Source organism: Hemiscyllium ocellatum, chromosome 1, assembly GCF_020745735.1.
Source record: "Hemiscyllium ocellatum isolate sHemOce1 chromosome 1, sHemOce1.pat.X.cur, whole genome shotgun sequence".
NCBI lineage: Eukaryota > Metazoa > Chordata > Chondrichthyes > Orectolobiformes > Hemiscylliidae > Hemiscyllium > Hemiscyllium ocellatum.
The window spans coordinates 116450190-116474960 of record NC_083401.1 but is presented as its reverse complement, the minus strand read 5'-3'; the positions used below and the strand labels follow the sequence as shown (position 1 = coordinate 116474960).

At 41.3% G+C, this 24771-nt stretch overlaps 1 protein-coding gene across 1 annotated transcript in view; it reads right to left on the bottom strand.

The window, feature by feature from the left end:
* Positions 1–354: 354 nt before the first annotated feature.
* ccdc149a (coiled-coil domain containing 149a) overlaps positions 355–24771 on the bottom strand; it is a 136045-nt gene continuing 111628 nt past the window's right edge. Inside the window, exons 11-12 of the mRNA XM_060826638.1 lie at positions 19810–19914; positions 355–905 (exon numbers count right to left, since the gene is read on the bottom strand). Of these exons, the coding sequence (XP_060682621.1) occupies positions 355–905; positions 19810–19914 (656 nt within the window). The remainder of the gene's footprint in view (positions 906–19809; positions 19915–24771) is intronic.

Sequence of the window (24771 nt, the reverse complement as noted above, 5' to 3'; positions counted from 1 at the left end):
TTATCATGGAGAAACAAAAAAAAAGTGTGATAAATTTATATTTTGAAATATTTTGAAGGAATACTAAAAGGTTTTGGTGAAAACACATATTTTTCATAGGTAATAATTAATCATTTAATCTACTTTACATTTTCAGATATGGGAAAAGGCTGTTTCCACTAGAACTCAGTTTACAATTCCAGATGCATAAACATTCATATCACATCCTACGAAGGGCTGATATTCATTTTTAAGGAAAATTGTAGTTTGTACATGTACTCAGGTTAGGTTGAAGAGCTTTACCATTGTTTAAAGATGATTGACCTTAATTTAAAAATTATTGGATAAAACTAAAATATAAAATTTGCAATCAAATTATGCTAAATTTCCATCTGTACATTCTGTAGAACCCTCAATTATTGACAGATCTGTGGTCAACATGTTGTACAGCTGAGAATCCGAATTTATTTCGGAAATTGTTTTCGACGACATGCAATCTATATTTCTTTCCACAGTATCAGATGATTCATTAATTTGAATCCTATAGTCACTCTCAGAATCAGATTGGTTTTCTGTGTCTGGACTATCCAAAGGGGATTCAAATAATGATGAAGCAGCAGCATCATTCGGAGATGTCACTGTACATTGCTCTTTTGAAGCACTTGTTTCGTTACAACCATCATTTAAATCAGCGGTAACCAGCTTCTCAGTCATTTTTTCTATTTCATCTCCTGAAGTGGACTGCAACATCGGCGGATTAATATCCTTTATCTGAGAGTCCATTTCCAAAGATAAAAATACTGGACTTCCACAACGTTCCTTTTGTTCGACCTGCATTTCTTCAGATTTTTTGTAATTTTTCTCCGTGTCATGATATTCTGATGCCGAAGGCTGAGCTGGAGTTCCTTGACCTTCTTTTAATTGACCTGTGAATCAATCAAATTTAAAATAAACAAATACACAGTCATACAGCATTACAGGATAGAAAGAGACTCATCCTGGGTCCATTCTAATCATCAAGCACCCAACCAATCTAATCTCATTTTCAAGCACTTGGCTCATAGCCTTGTACACTATGTATTTTCAAGTGCACTTCTAAATACATCTCAAATGCATCTAAATACATCTTTCAGTGAATTCCAGATCCCACCAACCTTTGTATGAAAATAAATGTCCTTAAATCCCCTCTAAAACCTCTTGTCCTTTTCCTTATATCTATGTCCTCTGTTAAATGGTGCCCCTCCACTAAGGGGAAATGTTCCTTGCTATCAAGCCTACCTATGCCTCATAATTTCACACACCTCAAGTCCCCCCACCCACCTTCTTTGCTCAAAGGAAAACAAACCCAGTTTATCTGGTTTCTCCTCATTGCTGAAATGCTCCAGTCAGGTATCATCCTGAAAAATCTCCTCAGCACCCTCCCCAGTGCAATCACCCTCTCCTAAAGTGTGGTGAGCAGAAATGTACATGGTACTCCAGCTGTGGTGTAACAAACATGTTATGCAGCTCCTTTATAACCTCCCTGCTCTTGTATTCAATGCCTCAATTAATGTAGCCAAGTATCCTACATGCCTTTGTTATGAAGGTGTAGAAGTGTATTGTACCTTTAAGAGAGTGAAGGACTTAGAGAGGCACAGAGTGCTGGAGAAGTTACATTTGAACATTTGGTCCAGCAGCTAGAGTAGCTGGTTGCCTGGATGCAAAAACAAATTCAAATTTGGTCAGTTTAAATTATACCCCAAAAATATCAAACTCCAATCAAGTTTGAATTTAGTATATTGACAATATTAAAAGCTAATGATACAATCCAATGCTTTAGGGGTATGAGACCAGGAAAACGTGAACAGTTGACAGGGAGAACGGTCAAGCCACCAGTATGTATAGACATCCCGGAAAACAGCTCTCTTTACCTATCAATGACCTGTGAAACAGGAATCCCTAAGAAGCAGAAAGTCTACAGAGGAAGATACAGAGAAGATTTGACAGCTGTCTGGTTTTGAAATTTGAATTTTTGGTAATCTTACTTGTGGATTTTATCGGACTATGTCTTAGACTTACAGTGTGGAAACAGGCCCTTCGGCCCAACAAGTCCACACCGACCCGCCGAAGCGAAACCCACCCATACCCCTACATTACCCCTTACCTAACACTACGGGCAATTTAGCATGGCCAATTCACCTGACCCGCACATCTTTGGACTGTGGGAGGAAACCGGAGCACCCGGAGGAAACCCACGCAGACACGGGGAGAACGTGCAAACTCCACACAGTCAGTCGCCTGAGTCGGGAATTGAACCCGGGTCTTCAGGCGCTGTGAGGCAGCAGTGCTAACCACTGTGCCACCGTGCCGCCCAACTAGTATTATAGAAAGGAAAATTAAAAGATAGATTAGATTGTGCGTTATAAAGTAAATAATTGTGCGTTAATTATTCTCTGTCATACTTTAAGAAATAAAGTTGTTAATTTTTACTTTAAATAATCTTTGGTCTCTCGAATTTTCGCAGATTACTGCACGGGATAAATCTTTTCTGTGTTGCAAGGTTAAGTTAAGCAGGGGGTTTACCCAGTGCCATAACACCTTCTTAACAACTTTATCCACCTGCATTGTTGTCTTCAAAGTAAGAGAAGATACTTCTGTCTCCGATTCTCAGTAATTCCCAATGTACACTATTCAATGTGTACTCCTTTGTCCTGTTAGTGCTACCATATTGCATCACCTCACACTTTCAGGATTAAACTTCATATGCCACTATTCTGCTCAATTGACCAGCCCATCTATATATATTGTAAACCATCAGAAGTGAGTTTTATGCACACAAGGAAAGAGCAGGATTAGAACAACTTTAAGTATCTGTCATTAATGCTAAAATGCCATTCAATGTGCTTTGCAATATATAAAAATTATTGGCATAAAGAATAGCGATCACATATATTGATAGAATCATAGAGATGTACAGCACAGGGACAGACCCTTTAGCCCATCTCATCCATGCCGACCACGTATCCTATCCTAATCTAGTCCCATTTGCCAGCATTAGCCCATATCCCTCCAAACCCTTCCTATTCATATACCCATCCAGATGCCTTTTAAATACTCTAATTGTACCAGTCTCCAACACTTCCTCTGGCAGCTCATTTCATATATGCACCACCCTGAGTGAAAAGGTTGCCCCTTACATCCCTTTTACTTCTTTCCCCTCTCACCCTGAACCTATGCCCTTTAGTTCTGTACTCCCCCCACCAGGGAAAAGACCTTGTCTATTTATCCTATCCATGTCTGTCATGATTTTATAAACCTCTATAAGGTCACCCCTCTCTCTCCCACGCTCCAGGGAGAACAGCCCCAGCTTATTCAGCTTCTGCCTATAGCTACAACCCAGGCAACATCCTTGTAAATGTTTTCTGACCCCTTTCTGAACCCACCTACCAGGCACGCTGCAAAGGAAAGGCTACCTGCATTCTCAAAGATCCATCCCACTCTGGCAATGTTTTTCTACAACCTTTACCATCGGGGAGAAGTACTGAAGCCTGAACACACGCACCAGCCGGTTTCACAACAATTCAATGTTGTGAGAATACTGAATGGACTCACAAACTCTTAACATTTGCCTTTACCTGTGTTTTTGTTTTTGCTGCTGTTTACTTATTATTTAAGTATCTATGCTATTTAACTATGTGATCTGCCTGTATTGTTCGCAAGACAAAGCTTTTCACTGTGCCTTGGTACACAATTTCAATTCAATTCAAGTTTCACAACATCCTTCTGATAGGAAGGACACCAGAATTGCACGCAATATTCCAAAAGCGGCCTAACCAATGTCCTGTACAGCTGCAACGTGACCTCCCAACTCCTGTACTCAAAATGCTCTGACCAATAAAGGAAAGCATACCAGACACTTTCTTCACTATCCTATCTACCAGTTATTAGATTAGATTACTTATAGTGTGGAAACAGGCCCTTCGGCCCAACAGTCCACACCGACCCGCCGAAGCGCAACCCACCCATACCCCTACATTTACCCCTTACCTAACACTACAGGCAATTTCCCATGGCCAATCCACCTAACCTGCACATCTTTGGACTGTGGGAGGAAACCGGAGCACCCGGAGGAAACCCACGCAGACACGGGGGGAATGTTACTGTTCATGGAACTACTAGAAAGCATCAATTACTAAAAATATTAAAATGCTGACAATTCTTCATATTTAGAGTTTATACCATATATAATGGAGCACAATCACACACAGATGCTTTGTGAAAACAAAACACTGCAGATATTGAAAATGCAGGGCAGGATTTTTCAGAAGGCAAGGTTTCCTGCTTCACTAGCTACAATGACAATGACCAGCTCCTGAAAATGTTTAACAAACCACAGAGGTTAAGCAGGATTGGGCACCAAATACTAAGCTGAGAGTATGGTGCTGGAAAAACACAGCAGGTCAGGCAGCATCTGAGGAGCAGGAGAATTAACATTTTGAGCATAAGCCCTTCATCAGGAATGAGGCCTGTGGGTCAGGGCTGACAGATAAATGGGAGGGTGGGGTGGGGGGTTGGGAGGAGTTAGCTGAGAGAGTGATAGGTGGATGAAGGTGAGGGAGAAAGTGATAGGTCAGGGGGGGGAGTGATGGACAGGTTCAGAGAGTGGTGCAGAGTTGGAGGCTTGTGACTGGGATAATGTGGGGGGAGGGAAAATGAGGAAGATGTTGAAATCCACATTTATCCCGTGTGGTCGCAGGGTCCTAAGGCAGAATATGAGGCGTTCTTCCTCCAGGTATCGGGTGGTAATGGTTTGTCAGTGGAAGAGGCCCAGGACCTGCATGTCCTTGATGGAGTGGGAGGGGGAGTTGAAGTGTTCAGCCATGGGGTGGCTGGTTTGGTGGCTGCAGGTGTCCCAGGGATGCTCTCTGAAACGATCCTCAAGAAGGCGTTCTGTCTCCCCAATGTAGAGGAGACCACACTGGGTACAATGGATGCAGTAGATGACATTGGTAGAGGTACAGGTAAATTTCTGATGGATGTGGACCTTTGACGAAGGTGAGGGGAGTGGTGTAGGTGCAGGTTTTGCTGTTTCTGAGGTGGCAGGGCAAGATGCCAGGAGTGGGGTGCAGGCTGGTCGGGAGCATGGACCTGACGAGGGAGTCGCGGAGGGAATGGTATTTACGGAATTCTGATAGGGGTGGGGAGGAAAATATATCTTTGCTGATGAGGTCCATTTGGAGGTGGCGGAAGTGGGGGAGAATGGTGCGATATATGCAGAGATTGGTGGGGTGGAAGGTGACGACTGGGGTGGGGTTCAAGGGCAGTGGTGCATGAAGTGGAGGAGATGTGCTGGAAGGGAAGTTGCGACTGTGGAAGAAGGACGCCATCTGGGATTTTGAGGTAGAATTGATCATTTTGGGAACAGATGTGGTGGAGGCAGAGGAATTGGGAATAAGGGATGGCATTTTTAAAGGTGGTAGGATGGGATGTGGTGTTGTCTAGGTAGCTTGGGTGCAGGTGTCCCTCCCCTTCCTGGACCTCTCCATCACAGTCTCCAGCGACCAACTACCCACAGACAGATATTACAAGCCCACCAACTCACACAGCTACCTGGGCTACACCTCCTCCCACCCTACCTCTTGTAGAAATGCCATTTTTATTCTCAATTTCTCTGTTCCCGCTGCATCTGTTACCAATTCCACCTCAAAGTTCCAGATGGTCTCTTTCTTCCAAGATCGTAATTTCTCTTCCCACGTGGTTGACGACGCCCTCCAGCGCATCTCCTCCACTTCCCGCTCTTCTGCCCTTGAACCCCACCCCTACCAATGCAACAAGGATAGAACCCCCTGGTCCTCACCTTCCACCCACCAACCTCCGCATACATCGCATCATCCTCCGCCACTGCTGCCACTTCCAAACAGACCCACTGTTAAAGGATATATTTCCCGCCCCACCCCAGTGTTCCGGAGAGACCATTCCCTCCACAACCTCCTTGTCAGGTCCATACCCCACACCTGGCACCTTCCCCTGCCACCACAGGAAGTGCAAAACCCGTGCTCACACCACTCTCCTCACTTCCGTCCAAGCCCCCCAAGGCATCCTTCCACATCTGCCAGAAATTTACCTGTACCTCTACCAATGTCATCTACTGCATCTGTTGCACCCAGCATGGTCTCCTCTACCTCGAAGTCAGGACGCCTTCTCGCGGATCATATCAGAGAACATCTGGAGCTTCCTCATTTCCTTTCCCCCCACATTAGCCCAGTCCCAAGCCTCCAACTTGGCACTGTCATCTGGACCTGTCCATCCCCCCCACCCCCAGACCTATTACCTTCTCCCTCACCTTCAGCTTTCTGAGCTAGCTTCCCTCAAACCCCACCCCCTTCCATTTATCTCTCAGCCCTGACCCACAAGCCTCATTCCTGATGAAGGGCTTATATCTGAAACATCCCAATTCTCCCGATCCTTGAATGCTGTCTGACCTGCTGTGCTTTTTCAACAACACATTCTTGACTCTGATCTCCAACATCTGCAGTCTTCACTTTCTCCTATCAAATACTAAGCTTGCCAGCAAAGCCCATATCCCATGAAAGAATTTAAAAATTGATCTCACAACCAACAAACCAGATCAAAGTTCAGTATTCTTGTCACAGTCATGAACGGTGGTGGACAATTAACTAACTAATTGGAGGAGAAAGCTCAGTCCTCAATGATGGCAGAGACCACTGCATCTGTGCAAGAGACAAGACTGAAGTATTTGCAACCATCTTCAGCCAGAAGTGCTAATTGAATTGTCCTATTTTAACCCCTTCCTGAGCTCTCCAGTTTCACAAGCTGCTAGAAAACAGCCATTGTGATTCAATCAATTAGGGATCAACAATATGACTGTCAGCACTGGATTGAGCAAAGGCCCTGACAACATTCCAACTATTGTATAGCTGACTTTGTGCTGTGATAACAATTGCATCTACTCAACATCTTACAAAATTGATTATGTCTGACCTGACTCAACAAACACAATCCAGCTAATTACTCAGTCTACTCATCATCAGCAAAGTGGTTAATGGACCCTTGCTTGGTTATAACATTGTTTACCAGTACTGATGTTTGGGTTATTTCAGGTCCACTCAGTACCTAGCCTCATTACAGCAAAAGAGTTAAATTCAAATGGTGACGTCAGTGTGACTATACTTGACATCAGTGGTAACATTTAATTGGGTCTGCCATTAAGAAGCCTGAGCAAACCTGAAGTCAATGGGAAACCTCACCACGGATTGGATTCACACAGCTATAAGGAAGATGGTCTTGGTTGTGTCAGACCAATCATTACAACCTCTGGATATTGTTTCGGGAGTTCCTCATGAAACATATATGCTAATGAGTCTATTCAGAGGTGCTATTACATACATCTGGAGCAAGTGACTCAAACCTAGGTCTCCTGGCTCAAAGGTAGGGACACTGACATTGTGCCACAAGATCCCTCAGAATAGTGTTTAAGCCCCAACTGTCTTCAGCTGTTTCATCAATGACCTTCCCTCCATTTTAAAGTCAGCAATGGGAATGTTTGATAATGATTTCACAACGGTGAGCCCCATTCACAACTCCTCAGACACTGATATTGTCTCTGCCCATATACAGCAAGATTTCTACAACATTTAAGCTTGGGATGATAAATGGTAGAGTAATTTCCATGCCACACAAGTGAAAGTCAATGAACATCTCCAACAGGAGAGAATCCAAATATTTCCTGTTGGGCATTCAAAGGCAATACCATTGCTGAATGTCCATCACCAGCAACAATCTGGCAGTTACTAATGATAAGAAACTAAACTGGACCTGCCATATAAACACTATGGCTACAAGAGCAAGTCAGAATCTGGGATTTTTGTGACCAATAGTTCGCTCTTGACTTCACTGATTCTATCTGTCATCTATGAAGCATAAGATAGGAGTGAGATACTTGCCTGGATGTCTGCAATCCAACAACACCTAAGAAGTTCAACACCATCCAGGGTGAAGAAAATCACTTGATTACCAACTTAAACATTTAATCTGGCATTCATGCACAGTGCCAGCAATGTACACCACTTACAAGATGGCACTCATCAAGGCTCCATTTTCCAAACCCACCACCCAAAGACAGCAGATTCATGGCAATGTTGCCATCTGCATGTTGTTCTAAAAACTGCAGCCCATCCTGACTTGAACAATATTACTACGCCTTCACTGTTACTGGCTAAACACCATGGATCTCGAACTGAATAGCACTGCATCTACACCACATGAAATTCAGTGAGTCAAGATGGCTCACCACTACTTTCACAAAAGTAATAAGCGACAGACAATAATTATTTCCTAGTTAGCAAGACCCACACCCTACAAGTTAACAAAACAATCTTTTTCCTCCCAATCTTTCTCCGCTCCCATTCCCACCCCTTTTCCATATACCAGCTATCAATTCCCTTCTCCCTCCATCAATATCCTACTTCCCATTTCTAATGTAACAGTCTCATCATGACCCTAGTCAAGAAGCTATTCCCTACATGCCTATTTATATTTTGCCAAAGTCTGAACTTCATTTCAATTACTCATATACAAAACCACAGGAGATTGAGTAATAAATAATTAAAAATTCCTTGCAGCATGACTAAACTCTGCTATAGCTTAGTTATTTTTGCTGGCCTCCAGACGTCAGGGGAAATTTTGTAAAGTTTTGAATTTGAGATTTACCCAAACATGAGGATTGTTCTCATGTAATTTAAAAGCTAGGTGAAGTGGGTTGAAAGGGAGACAGCTCAATTTTTGAATTGGCCACGTTTTATTACCAGACACGGGAATGCTGGTCTGTTTTGTATTCATAACAAGGATCTAAACTGTGTTTTCTTCTTTGGCAGGAGATACAATAGCTTTATAATAAGAAAAACTTGGGCTGTTTTATTCTTTTAAAAGGTCCTAGATAAATATAAAACTAAAATACTTCAAATGCTTGAAATCTGAACTAAATCTAGATAAATTGCTGGAGAAACTCAATGGGTCCGGCAGCATGTATGGAAAGAGAAATAGAGTTAATGACTCTAAGAAATGTCATACTTGATTCAAAATCATAGATTCACAGAATCCTGACAGTGTGGAAGCAGGCCATTCAGCCCATCAAGACCCTCTGAAGAGCATCCCACCCATATCCAACCCTATAACCTTGAAATTCCCATGGCTAATCCACCTAGTTAGCATATCCCTGGACACATGGCCAATCCACTTAACCTGCACATCATTTGACTGTGGGAGGAAACCGAAGCAATCGGAGGAAACCCACACAGACAAGGGGAGAAGGGTGCAAACTCCACACAGTTGCTCAAGGGTAGAATCAAACCTGGGCCCTGGCATTAGGAGATAGCAGTGCTAATCACGGAGCCACCATATCACCCAAAATGTTAACTCTGTTTCTCTCTCCACAGATGCTGACTTTCTCCAGCAATTTCTGCTTTTTAATCCTATGTAATTTTACTTGTTGTTTATCCTGATGCCTATAACTGATTTAATCAATGCTCTAATCCACTTCTTACTCTGTGGTGAAAACAATTTTCAAGTTTCCAATCAGAGTCACAATCAGAGAGAGTCTGGGAAACACTGGTGCAATGTGTCACTGGAGTATTCGTTGTCAGAAGTGGATTTACTACCACTTTCTAACCACCCCACAGTTTCCCGTAGCACTGAAACCAGGGGCACAATGGAGAACAATCTTGTAGCCTAGATTCTTAAACTCAGGATATTTCAGGATCACTTCCAATTCCATAAACTAAACTGATTTTCCTAAACTTGTCCAGATATGGCAATGCTTGGCTGGAAAATGTAATGTTTCAGATTTCAAGGACATTGGAGTTACTACATCACCACTGGAATAGAGATACAAACACTATAGGTTACCCATTCAAACAGCTCTGATTTCTTTAATAAATAAGTTGACCATATAGTCCTGATCCTATTTAATAACTCATTATTATAAGTATACAAATAGGTTAATTAAGTACCTGACACAGTGCAGTATTTAATTTAAAACAGTTTAATCCATTTCTGAACCAAACAATGAAACATTTCCATATCCACGTCCTCCCTCAGAACCCTTAAAATGGAGATTTGTTTTCTTGTAGTCACTTGACACAAAAATCAAGTGGCAAGAGATTCTGTGTACAAAGAGGAATCAAGTTTTCATGGATAGCTACAGGCCATTTGCCAAAGAAATATGTTTTTACAGGGGAAAAAAAAAGTGTTTCTCTGAATCAGTTAGGGACTGTTTTTGGAAACAGCAATCACAAGACAATTGAGTTAATTGAGATGAAAGCACAAAAAGCTAATTCAGTATGCAGTTCCTTTAGGACGGGGAAACAAAGTGCTACTGATGGCAATATTAAAACTTATTTAGTTCTAATTATAAGGAACAAGGCAATTTAATTAGACAAAATCACATGAGGCGTGCAGCAAATTCCTCAAAATGTTTCTATGTAAATTCTATAATTACAGGCATACACAGTCACCGGTGATAATGCAGCTCAGAGACAACAGTAAAGCCAGTCTGGAAGTTCAGCTGAAAATATATAAAGGATTTTGATTCAACAAGACAAAGTTCACAAGTCATTAATTAAGCTCTAATTATAAAAGAACATGCACTTGTGATATAGAGATGACATTAGTCAACAAGAGGTAGCTGAAGTAATTTACATTCAAGAGTTAATGAAAACTGCCAGATGACCTGCTCTACCCAAACAAGAGCGACAAATCAGCCTGTGCAATGACTGATGGGGATCAGCAGGAAAGATGGCAAAGAGCCTGGAGGAGTAAGTACCTCAGACAAACCCCAAACCAACTTTCACTAGAGCTGACATAAAAATAGAAATGGAAGTTGCCACTGATGACAAGCTCCATTTTAATTTAGTGCCCTCCCTTTCTCAATAGCTCTTGATAGTCTACCTTACCCTAAGCAGACTTTGCACATAAATTAATCCAGTAGGGAACATGAGATTTACTAGTCATGGTTAATAAGTGAAAACAAAACACAGGTGACTTGGTGATGGAAGGAAAAGGGTTCAGTTGTATGTAAGAGCACTAACAAAAGTTAAGGTTCCCACTTGCTTTAGGCACTAGGGCACAAATTAACAACTACATTTATATAGGACCTTTAAAATAATAAAAACAGCCCAAAACATTTCACACAAAATTTAGAAAAGAAAATATGACATTATATCAGGGCACTTGATCAAAGAGATTAATTTTAAAAAGGATCTTCGAGAAGATTAAATGAGATAGAGGAGCCAACATGTCTAAACATTGAAACACAATAATAACCGCAGAGGACTATTTGGCCTTTCAAGCTGGCTCCCGTATTCATTATGATCATGTTTGATCATTCAACTAAATAGCCTATTCCCACTTTCCCCCCATATCCTCTGCCCCTTTAGCCCTAAGAGCTATTTCTAACTCCTTCTTGAAATCATACAATGATTTGGCCTTGACTGCTTTCTGTGGTAGCAAATTCCACAGGCTCATCACTCTCTGGGTGAAGTCATTTCTTGGGAAGAAAGTTTAGAAATTAGGGCCTGGGCACTGAAGGATGGCCACCAATGGTGGAGCAAGTAAACTCTGGGATGTTATGGAAACCAGAATGAGATCAATGCAGGTATCTCTGAGGCGAAGGGAGATTACAGGGGTGCCAAAGGAAAGGACCACGAAAACAAAAATGAGACCCTTAAAACTGGGTACTCATTGAACCAAAATAGGTCAGCAAGCACAGAAGAGGTTGGTAAATAGAACTTGGTGCAAGAAAAGACATGGGCAATGGCATTTTTGCTCACCTCAAGTTTACAAAGAATGTGGATGTGTACTGAAACAGGTAAAGACGAAAGATGATCAGATATAGAGAGAGCTTGTTTTGAAAATTAGGAAGGCAGTAGAAGTGTACTTCTCTTATCATAGGGATTTTCAATTATCCATCCATTAACTGGGTAAGAGAGAGGAACTATGGGTGGCATCTGACCCATGTGGGCATGGTGCAAAAGTTGGGTGAGATGTCTAGTGAGGATTCACTTCGAGATCAAAAGCTCTATTTTTCCAATCAGATGTTGGATGACAAGATGAGGTTCTCAACAGTGAGTGGCAAGAGGCCTACTTGCATGGTTTATTGCTCTTTCTTAGTCTCATTACTACCTTGTTAATATGCAGTTCCACATTCTTACACCTGCCAGATGGAAATTAGATGCCGATAATTCTCAATATGAAAGTCAGAATGGTTACCTGGTGATGCCAACTCGCTTCCTGATCCTCCTGACCCCCACAGTTGGACATTAGGCATGAACAAAGCAAGGCACAGTCTAAGGGCAGTGACTGCACAGACCTTGGCTTCCATCAGATACCAGCCCCACAGCATCATTATGGTGGTGCTGCACTTTGTCGCAGACTAGCCTCTTTTATTACAATGCTGCTGCCATGGCACTTTACATGCACCATGGGCATCCAGCTTGTGGTCAAGACCTGGATGCATTTCAGGGATTTGTGCTCTCTTTTTAATCACTTACTTTGCACCATTTTGATGATCGCAACATCCCCACCCTGTTTGTTTGCACATTATCCTCCTAGCAAGCACATAAAGGCTTACAGTAATTTCACCTTGATTAGTCTTTCTGTGTAGATACACAGTTAGGCAGGTTATCATGGTTGTCAGCAGTCAAAGACAAGTCTTGCTGTATGGAACCATGCTATGTCAGTGTTACACCTGCAGCAGTGTGTGGCAAGCAAACAATATGCACTTCAAGGAAACCACTATGCCTCAAGTTCTAAGGGAGTAGTCCCCAGTCAAGTCAACCTTCAGGGTTAAAAGTCACAGGAAAACTGCTGGTGAACTGTAAAGGTATGAGTTAGAGATCTGCTCAGCATACAAGACTGTCCAGAAAAGTTCCTTGAAGGGGAGAGCCACAGTCAGTCCTGGGTGAGGTGCTGATCCATTAAAAGTCAAGAGGTATTATTAGGGGTCAGTCCTGCAAGAGGGAAAGTGGGAACTTAATTGTGAGAATTGGAAGGGCATGCTGGAATGCAGAAACAATGAATCTTGTGAAGGTAGGGACCTCAGAGTATAATATACACAATAAATTATCTGGGGAGGGAGGCAACAGAACATTGAAGAGAAAGGGGTAACACAGGTGGAAGAATCATCAACAGTTAGCAATACCCTGGCTTCAACGGGGGAACGATGCACTGCTAGGTTTAGCATGTCAACTCCATATATCCAGGGCTGGAAGGATTAAAATGTGCAGATAAAGATTTAAATAGATGAGTTGTTTGGAACTTGGGAAGTTCAAAGCCTATGGGGTTGATGGATAGGGCTACCAAGAAGGGAATGAGTGCATTTGTGGTTATACGAATTTTAAGAGGCTTAGCCTGAAACTGATTGCTTGTAGAGCAACTGCTGTTTCCTTCCATCATGCTATAACATACAATAGTGATGAAAATTATTGAGAATAGAAATGGTAACAGTTTCATTCTGTGAGGGAGGGGGCTTCAAATTTGAGCGATGTGAGGCACTCCAAAGGGGAATACCATTGCACAGACACTCATACAGTGAAGGTAGAACACACCTTGGATGGGATGGCTGGCACGAGGGGACATAACTTTAAATTGAGGGGTGATAGATACAGGACAGATATCAGAGGTAGTTTCTTTACTCAGAGTAGTAGTGGTGTGGAATACCCTTTCTGCAACAGTAATATACTTGCCAACTTTAAGAGCATTTAAATGGTCATTGGATAAACATATTGACGAAAATGGAATAGTGTAGAATAGATAGGCTTCAGATTGGTTCCACAGGTCAGCACAACATTGAGGGTCGAGGGGCCTATACTGCACTGTAATGTTCTATGTTTAATCTGTGCTTGTGAGTGTTAGTGAATATTGTACAATCCAAATCATGGCTCCAAGCTCTCTTCACAATGTCATGTAACATGATTATAGACCAATTCCATTCATGGCTGTGATGATTTGCAATCTGGAAAGATGGAGCCTAGTTTCTAAAGTAACAGTCACCTGCTATTTTCCCATTGGGAGCTGGTCACTTCACACGTTGGACCACGGAACATTGTGCAATGCTAAAGATGGCTAACCTCTGTGCCTTCAGCATTGTAGTGTGGACAGACAGACATTCTCATATACAGCTGATGAAGGAAAATGTCATATTTACAAATGTGATAAGATACTTAGTGACATGATCCATGCCAGCCTCAAAAAGTCTTCTTTCTTTCCTTCTCACTTCATCTGAATGCAGTCCCAGCTGGGCTGACCCGGGGAAGGGTGGCTGGGGGTGGTGGTAAACAGAGCGAGGGGTGGTGTTTGTATCTATAGAGTTCACAAGTATCCTGCTCAGAGGCAGGTGTACCCTCCTCGACTTGGATTTCTACTAGGCCAAGAGAAACAGGCAAGGGGGAGGGGGAATGGATGGCCACCACTGAGGAGAGTTTGGAATGATACCCATAAGCAAAGGGCAACCAGGGATGGGCAATGAATACTGGCCAGTCAGCAATGCCTATGTCCCAAGAGTGAATGAAAAAAAATGTCCACTAGAACTCAGAGAGAAACCCTCCATGAAATTTGACTAAAATGATAGTCAATCTTTCATAAGATTCAGGATGTGTGTTAATATGGAAAGCAATTACTCCTCAACTAGATATTTGGGGTAAATTGCTAAAGAAAAGTCAAGGAAAGGCTGCCAGTATTCTTAAAGATCCATCCCACCCTGGCAATGTTTTTCTACAACCTCTACCATCAGGGAGAAGGTACAGAAGCCTGAACTCACGCACCAGCTGGTTTCGCTACAGTTTCTACCCTACTGTTGTTAGAATACTGAATGGACTCTCAAAACTCTTAACACTCGCTTGTACCTGTGTTTTGTTTTTGTCGCTGTTTATCTTTGATTTACTATCTCTGCTACTTAACTCTGTGATCTGCCTGTATTGCTCGCAAGACAAAGCTTTTCACTGTGCCTCAGTACACGTGACATTAAATTCAATTCAAATTCAAACCGGAGGTCAGCTTTGGGAAGATAGCAAGACAGCTTTGATACAAAAAAGGTTAGCAGTTTATTTATTTGTGGAAAGGAACATTAGATTATTAGAAACATAGATTTAAAAAAGGGTGTAGGCAGTAAATGGAAGCCTAAATGGCTAAACTGAAAGGTTTGCATTAAACTCCACTTACAATAAAATTTATTTGGGATTAAATGAATACCCATCAAGAGAAAATGGGCAAAGAAGGATAACTAAAGCCATTCTGAGAGGTATTAAATGATACGGAAAAAAATGGATTGTGGTTGGGCTCTGCTGCAATGATAAAGCTTTCTTCAGTTACGTTTGGAGCTCGAAAATGATTAAAGACCACACAAGCCCTTTGAGAGATTGAAGCACAGCACATTAATGTAAGAGGATCAGGATATCACTGAAGTGCTGAATGGATAATTTGTAATGGTTTTCACTATTGACAAATAATACTACAGTAACAATGTTGATGCTAAAACTGATCCAACAGAAATAACTGCAGAATAATCTAAACTGGGATTAAAGCATTTAAGGCTGAACATGCTGCATTGCATGATACTACAGAAATGAGCCCAGTGCTATTGACAATGGCAATGTACCCTGTGAATACTAGCTTATTTATTAAATAGCTTTTTTAGGTCTGGGACTAATGTGGTAAATAGGGAGAGACTCCTAGAGAAGGAATCATGGGAATTCCAAGACTGTCAGTTTGATATCTGGTGCTGGGAGACATAAACTGGAATTTTATGTTTACAAATCTGCTGTCTAATGCATGTGTAAAATCTTTTGAGAGAAGGTCATGTCACAAATCCAAGGTCAGTTTCCCATAATACAGCAGGCAGGCATGCACCAAAATCAGCCACCCAACTGCACATTAAAGATGATCATTGACAGATAATTAACATGCCAGCTGAGGTGAAGAGGTGGGAAGGAAGGCATAGGTCATAATTTCAGGGGCTGCTCTGTACCTCTGATATCCTTCTTTTTGCCTTCCTGCCTGCCTGCCTAACACACATTCCCAAAACCCCTCCACTCTTGATGTCACTAATCTCTTCCTGTGCAAAAGTCCTGGATACACGGAGTCCCAGCAGCAGGCAGTACTAGGCCTGGCACTGTTAAAACAACAGCATTTGTCAAGGATGAGAGTTTGTATTGCTATGGGGTAGAAATCCCAATTTCTGCTGGGTTTGAACCCCACATTTGCATTGCAGTGCAGCCTTTTTTAAAATTTTACTTACCAATGCAACCCAATTTTGTAAAAGGCTGGAGAGCATGCTATATACTCTTTCACCCTTTAAACTCTAATCCAATGGAACACATAAAGGGTGAAATTTATAACTTATGCAAGTTTAACAGTTATTATTTAATGAAAAGGAAAGTTTTATTTCACTACCTGATTGACTTTCCAGAAGTAGGACTGAAAAGAATGTATAGTCTTTATATTTCCAAAAAGAAAAATAATAAAGTAAAATATGAAATGGTATTGGAAGCAGTTGTACCAAGTGGTTGGCTGTCAATGTTAATACGAAGAGAGTGGTCATCAATGTGAATAGATTTGTGTGGAGTCAGGTCACAAGTGGAATCTCACATTGCCCTGTAGTAGGACCACTGCTATTCAAAATCACCATAATTGATTTAGATGAAGCCACTGATGGAATTATTTAAGATAGTCAGGCCATATTGCCTTTGCAAAAAGTGTAATTCAAATCACATTTTCACACTGCTTCCCTTACACCTTCAACTGCTTTCCTTTATCATCTATCTAAATTAATCAGCGATATTGGCATAGGGGTCTTAGCTTGCATGGGGGTGATGGGTGTTGGTATATGCAGTGGACTAAACTTGGAAATGATTGCAGCTACATCAGAAGCATGACAAAAATGCATTTAACTGCTGCCATTTGAGGTTTAAAGGGAACTTCCATAATCCATGAGGTTACCAATTATCAGACGAAAATTGAAACTATTTAAAGATTTAACCACGATTGTGGCTTTAACGACCAGAGCTTTGGTTTTTGGAACTCTGAGGCTCACCAGAGTCAACAAAGGGGGAGCACACCACACACTGAACTGGACTATGACATTGGCAAACTGTTTGGTGTTTAAATATTGATCTATTACAGCTGCTCCTTTGCTTAAATAAAAGAATATTGCTCAAAGGACCTAGGGCTCTGAGTGTACTTTCATCCCATAGCAGTCATTTTCTGTTCCTTTGTAAATTTTTATCTTTGATCTGCACTTTCCAGTTCTCATCCTTCTCAGCAGCTTGGGTGCAGTGTAAACAGTTCTTTCATGGACCTCTGATGAAGAACAAGAGGACAACCCCAGCTACACTAGCAACACCAGCAGCAGTGGCAATACCTACCTGTTGTTGTTGTACTGAACAGTGAGGTTTAATGCAGTGCTCCAGCTCCATGGTAGTGACACTTCCAATGTAGGACATGCACAGAGAGCTTGGCATGACTGAGCAACAGAGCCTCATCTTCAGACTTTTGTTCCCGGGTTGGATGTGCAGCAGTGGGGAAATCCCAGTTCCACAAACCCACCCTTCAAAACTGGTTGCCTTCACTTCCTATTCTTGGTTTGGGGAAGTGGACTAGGAATCAGGCTAGATGATTTAGGAAGAGTGCAGGAAGGTATCAATTCCCAAAGCAAGCTAGGCAAAAGCCTGCCTGGGTAATTCTGAATATGTGCTAGAAGTAAAAATAATGATTAAACATAAAAGATCCCTCCTGCTCTCACTACTTCAATCTTCATGCCCCACCTATGCCACCATACTCTGCACTCACAGCAGGCTCTTCACACTCTCCTTGCCAATCTATCCCACTTTACCCATGGTGCCTATACTCCTATGCCACCCTGAGTACATCTATTGACCAAGTCCCCTCAGACTGCCATGCCATTCTATGCATATTTATCCATCTCCCATGGCAACTCAATGATAACTCTTACCTTACCACCCAGCACTTTCCCTCCCCATGCCAACTTACCTGGTAACCACCATGAGTTTAAAATCAGGAGGCTGGCTGACAGAAAATAACAATTGGTGCCTATTGATGATTTCACTGGTGAGAAAAAGTTCTCATTGATACAAAAATATCAATACATTGCTAGTCATTCAACTAATTCCTTATGTAAACAAACATTTGACTTAAGTGCTTAATCCTTTATTAAAATGAACATTTCCATTGTATAAGCAGCTGCAACTCTTCACTAAAATGCTCACTTGATAAACAGCCCATTCTGAAAATAATTGTTTAGTAACTCAGTTGTGCAGCAGAAATCACAATTGCATTTGCCAACAGGAATGCAAAAATACTCAGCATTGATTTTTATCTCCACACATTTTTCAAATCACTCCTTTCCAGCTTTAGCAGCTCCCCTTGGGAGTTTTGGCAATCCCTGTTACCAGCCTAGTCGTCAGTGCAATGATGAAAGAGGTCATCAACAATGTGATAAAGCAGGAACTGCTCAGCAATAACCTGTACATTGGCGCCCAGTTTGGGTTCTTGCCTCTCAGCTCTTAACCTCATTACAGCCTTGGTTCCAACATGGCCGAAACAGCTGAATTCCTGAGATGAGGTGAGAGTGACTGCATTTGACAGCAAGAATGCATTTAACAGTACGTGGCATCATGGGGCTGTTGCAAAATTGAAGTCACTGGGAATCAGGGGAAAGCTCTCTGCTGGTTGGACTCATATTTAGCACAAAAGTTGAGGTTACTAGAGATCAATTAGCTTAGTCCCAGGATATCTCTGTTCCTTTGGGTAGATATTAACTTATTAACCCATTTAGAGATGTCATTATGCTCATCTGGAGTAAGTGGAAAGAACATAGGCCTCCTGGCTCAGAGGTAGGGACACTACCACTTCACCACAACAGTCCTGCAGGAGTATCTCAGCGTAGTGTGCTACATCTAACTATCCTTTATCAACAATTGTTATTCCAGCATTGGGTCAGAAGTTGGGATGCTTGCTGCTGATTGTACAATGTTCGGCACCATTCACAATTCCTGAGATACTAAAGCAGTCCGTGTCCATATGGAGCAAGATCTGGACAACATTCAGGCTTGAGCTTATAACTGGCAAATCCTATTTGCACCACAGAGATGCTAAGCAATGACCATCTCCAATTTCACAGAATCTAACCACTGCCTCCTGACATTCAACTACCATCCCTGAATCTCCCACTATCAACATACGGGAAGGGAAAGGGGCGGTTACCATTAACCACAAACTGAACCAGACCAATCTTAAAAAGTTGTGGCTACAATAGATCAATGGCAGAATCCCTTCCGCAGGGAACATTATTGAACCGACTTCTTTTTAATGACAATTAAGTAACATTTCATTCTAGATATTTCTTTAATTCAAATTTCACCACCTGCCATGGTGGTAATGGAATTCATGTTTGCAGAATATTAGCCTGGGCTCTGAATTACTAGTCGAATGACAACTCCACAATCTCTTCAAACCTGGTCCTGTATTCCTCTATTTCCTTTTCCCTCATAAATGTACCTGGCCTCTCCTAAAATGAATCACTACTGTCTGTTGCCACCACCCCACATCAAGACATTACACCTTCTCGCCACTGTGTGTAGTGAAACAAACAGATGATTAATGTGTATTGTGATACATCCCTTACGTATTATTTTTCTATTTAAATAAACTGATTGATATTTATCTGCATAAAAAAAAGACAATGCCAGATGGAAGCATTAACTATATACCTGGTAAATCAAAGATACCAATCTTTCTTTTCCCTCATTTTTCTTTACTCACCATTCTTGTGCAGCTGTTGTTCGACACCCAGGTACAGAGGTGACTTTGGTCTTAGATCCACAGGTATGGCAGCATCAGTTAATGTTAGAGTCTCCTTCCCTCCTGCTGTCAGGAATGGATTCCAGAAGGGAAATGAAAAGTTGTAATGTAATTGCTCACAATATAACTTATAAATTATCACTTGACATTTTTCAATGCAAGAGTGATATAAGTCATGTATTCGTTGTAGCACAAATAAAGGAGAGATTTTAATTAAATGATGCACATGAACACAAATCAAATAAGGTGTCCTAATGCAGTTTACCCAGAGCTATGCCAGAATATTTTTCACTCCACATTTGTTTAAATTAATTTATAAACTATACTTAATGGCCCTGATCATTATTTCACTGGCTAAATAATGGAACAATAATTTTAACATTCAAGTGAATTTTCATTTAACAATACCCAGAACGTATCTGAATGAGGTCACATCTTTCGGCCTACAGCCACTTAGAATAATTTCGAATTCTGGACAATCTGCATTAGCGCCCAGTGGTTCCTAGGTAAGAACTCAACTTTTCATCGTGGTAAACGAAACATTCTTAGACTCACATGTTTCTGCTAAATGAGGTAAATAAGATTACATAGTATAGACAGATGACTTTTACAAGTTTGTGACATAAGAAAAGAGCTTTTACTTTCAGTACTGCTCATTAGGAATTTGGTTTTCTGCTCCTCAATTTTCCAACCCCAAAAAATTAATGGATAAAAGCATAAAGGAGAGGCACAATCCCAAATTCCAGCATGTATTTTCAGGATGTGATGTTCTAAACTGGGAGTAAAAATATATAAAGCTATCTTTTCAGGCTGCATTATTTAGAATTTTCACTGACATTTCCTCTTCTCACTATGCTGCTTCAACAGTTTTGAGCTCTGACCTGTTGAGAGAAAGGTCAGGCACAAATGTACTATGGTCACCTCAGTTTTCCTTTCACAAAAAAGCACTGGGCTCTCCATGTCACTAACTTGGTATGACTGAAGACAATTTGCCACAGTGTGGACAAATGATAGCTTAAACTCTGAGTATTTAATGTATCAGTATTCATGCATTTATAACATGCAAAGTTTGATCTCCTACTCTGGATTCATTTAAACTGTTAAACTGATTGCTGTGATGCCATTGACCATCTGTGGGATAACTTTTAATTTTAGTTTATTATGTAAATATTGTAACTGTACAGAGCGTGTGCTGCACAGTTTTACAAGAATGATACTTGAACTCCAAGGATTAAACTATGAGGAGATAATAACAGGTTATCTGATTCACATTTTCAAGATATTAAGTGGATCAACTGGGTAGATTAGGAGAAACCATTTATCCTTACTTTTTATTCTGGGACTGTGGGAAATGTCTAAAAATTAGAGTGTGGTCTTTCAGGATTGAAATTAGGAATGGAATTTGACATCCTTCTCAGGACAATTTTAATGGTAGACCCTTCCCATTTCCACCCTGATTGATTCTGTGGTGGGTTTGCCTGTGGACAGCCTTTAGGACTCATCATCAATTTAGATTATTAAGTGGGCTATTAACCATTAGTAATAATCCAGTAATGGGTGGGATGTTCCCTATGTAAAGAGTGAGGCAGCAATGTAAGGTCCCCGGGAACTTAGTGCCTGACTGAGGAATCCAGAATCGTAAAAGAAGGTGCCCACTGAGATCCGAACCCTGACCTTAGTGCCGGCCTCTCCAAGACACACCCCACCCAACATAAACCCACCACTCACCTGAGGCCTGCGATCCAGAGATAACACTAGCCTCAACTAGATGATGCATTGACTGATATTTAATGGTACTGTTGGCCTCTTGACTATAAATTCCATCCTGAGATTGTGGATCCCTGGGAGGGTTTGACTCTGTTCAGTTAACTGCTTGAGTGTCACGTAATATGGTGGGTTTTCCCAAAATAGGTGATACAAGGATCTTACTTGCTGTCAAGACAGCAGCCAGACCCGTTGCCTCCTTTCACCCAAGGAATTTTTTTTTCATGGAAAAGGCAGTGGAATTTTTTTAAACTTCCTCCCACAAATGGCATTTGATGATAGTTCAACTATTATTTCAAAAATTGAGATCATCAGCTGAAAGAATCAAGGGTTATGGGACAACACTAGGTATTTAAACTTAGGTTGCAGATCAGCTAATACCTCAGAATGATAAAACAGGCTTGAGGGGCTAAATAGCCTGTGCCTAATCCTATGTTCATATATCATAGCTGCTGAAAAGATGTGTCTGATGCCAGGTTATATTTGACAAGTTACATTTTGTATGACAATAACAGTATTCGATAATAACGTTGATGCATACAAATTATAATCTTTATCTAATTAATATAGTATAAGCAAAACCTACTCCCTAATCCCACTGAGATATTGTAGCTCAGACCTGTGGGCAGCAAGGAAACAGAAGAAATGCTATTACTGGAAGAAACAAATAGAAAGAAAGGAAAATCATGTAATACATTGGATAATTGATTTTGATAAACAGTTTCCACTGATGTTTAACCGAGTTCATTTGCATTATAATAAGATTATTCACAGTGCACTAACAGATATACAAGTGACTTAATTCAAGCACTCAACAATGCTCTTTATACACTTTCAATGCAAATAACGCAGGACCTACAATTAACACAGTGACCTTGATATTAACCCCAATCTCCAACGATAGACAGAAGGTGACGGGGTAAATAATTCAAGAGTTGGGATACACTTATTAGCTTTTCTAGATCAGTACATATAGGAACAACTGAATGTCTTGTGGGAAGGTGGAATACTTTATTATCATATTCTAATCCGGCTCGCACACTACACTGGGAACCTAATTAAAACTATATACTGAGCCATACAGGTTTCTCAGGACTAGGGGTGCTCCTTGGATCACAGCAGCCCTTCAGTCTCCCCCTTGTACCTCAAGACTTCTCTCTTGCCCCACTGCTGGGATTATTGAATTCCACTTGCACCTACAACCTTTTAGATTTAGATGCCTTGATCCACTTGCTTCATTCTCATTCTAGCATGACCATTCAAAATCCCATACCTCATGGCCCTGCCCTGATTACCAAACCTTTCCCCGACTGACCGGAAGTATTCCCAAAGGTTTTTCGCTGTGGTCACAAAGCTCAGATGGTTTTTCCTTCAGGCCGGTGGCCACATTGACAATACTGCAGTTGAAGGGAAGGAAATGGAAAAAACAACAGCATAATGAAATCTGACAAGACCCCCCTCCCCTGTCATGTCTGGCCTTGTTGGCTACTTCAATTGTTCTCAGATTACCTGTCCTTTTTCTGCCTCCCCATAAATGTTACACACAATGTTTTTAAATGTTCCAAATGTATTTGGAAAATACATCATGTATAGGGAATATGGAAAAGTTTGTCATGATCAATGTAGTCTTTTGTCAATTATGACGCAGAATTTCTATCAAGGGCTCAGCATATTTCACTCATGTCAGTTAATTTAAGTTCTACAAATGGAAGTGATGATCAGTTTAAACCTGATCTGGTATTACTGTCAGGACATTACCACGGTGCTGATAACTCAAGCAAGTGTGTGCTGGCTAATAGCCATTACAATTTTTTTGAATAGGAGTTGAATAATGCAAACTGTTTCAAGCTGATTCAAGTTCATCAAGGCCATACTGGAGTGATTTGAAAAACATGCAAATAGCCCATAAACGACTGCAGTAAAATGTTCTCCATCCACATTTAAGTTATTCCCTTAGGAAATGATCTGGGTAAAAGCAGAAAACAGAACAAAAGCAACAAGAGTTGGCCACATCATCACTGGTATGGTAATGCTTGTAAAGTCCCCAAGAAAGCACATTGTTCAGGTGTGTATAACCCAGGTTACAATGATTAGCATCTAAAAAGAAAACTTCATCAGCATTGGCTCTTCCTCCTCCCATAGGACTTCTACATTCCTCAGCAACCCAACTAGCAGCAGAGAGCACACTGGCAAATGACTGGAGTAACAATGAAAAATCCAGCAAAAGCCCTTAGTGATTGAGGCACAAGGGAACAATTGTAGACTGGTAATAATCACAGCATGTGGTAGGCTTTGTCCAAAAGAACATTCAGCCACAACCAAATCAGCCAGATTCCTTTCTACCTCCTATCCACTGCAAAGTGTGTTCAAACATTGTTCCCTCCCACCAAAGGTTCATTTTAAATAAACCTCCCCTTCACAGAGGTTAAGGTCTCACATTCGCAATTGGAAGCAACTTGGCATAAGCCCCACTAGCATCAAGGGGCATGTTCGTTCTAACCTCTGCATTTTAGCAAGTAGCAGCACCTTGGGCTGCAAGCGAGGTCCATTCCCCACAATCTCATATCCTCCACTCTGTCCTGCAGTTGATTTGCTTCTCCCATTTTCATGACCTTGTATTCTGACTTTAAAACAGTCTTGCTCCATCAAACAATGGTTCAACTATAGACATCTCACAATATTCCTATAACTTCAACGGTACCTCAAACATTCTTCACATTTACTATCCAATTCTAGCCCCTTTTTCTCTTTCTCCACTTCTCACAAACTTCCCTCTTCTTGTCATCCATCTTCAACACACTCTTGCACTGCCATTCCCACTTTCAGCTGTCTCTTGCCCACATCCTCTTTCTCTCCTTTATTGGACGACTGATAACAAAGCTGATGTCTATCCTGATCTCCCATCCAATTAAGCCAAGAAATGCTGCTCCCGTGCACAGAAGGAACTGTGATTCACCTGCAGAATAGCAGCTGTTCCCTTTCCCAGCTTCGAGAAATTATTTTGGCCGTTTTCCCTTCCCAACAAAAGAAATTAGACATGAAACCACTTTTGGTTACTGTCCGTACAAAGAAAACCCCGGAGCTTCCTGTTGCCTACCACTTCCACACACCACTATGTTTCCACGCCATGCCAACATTTCTGTCTCAGGCCTGCTGCAG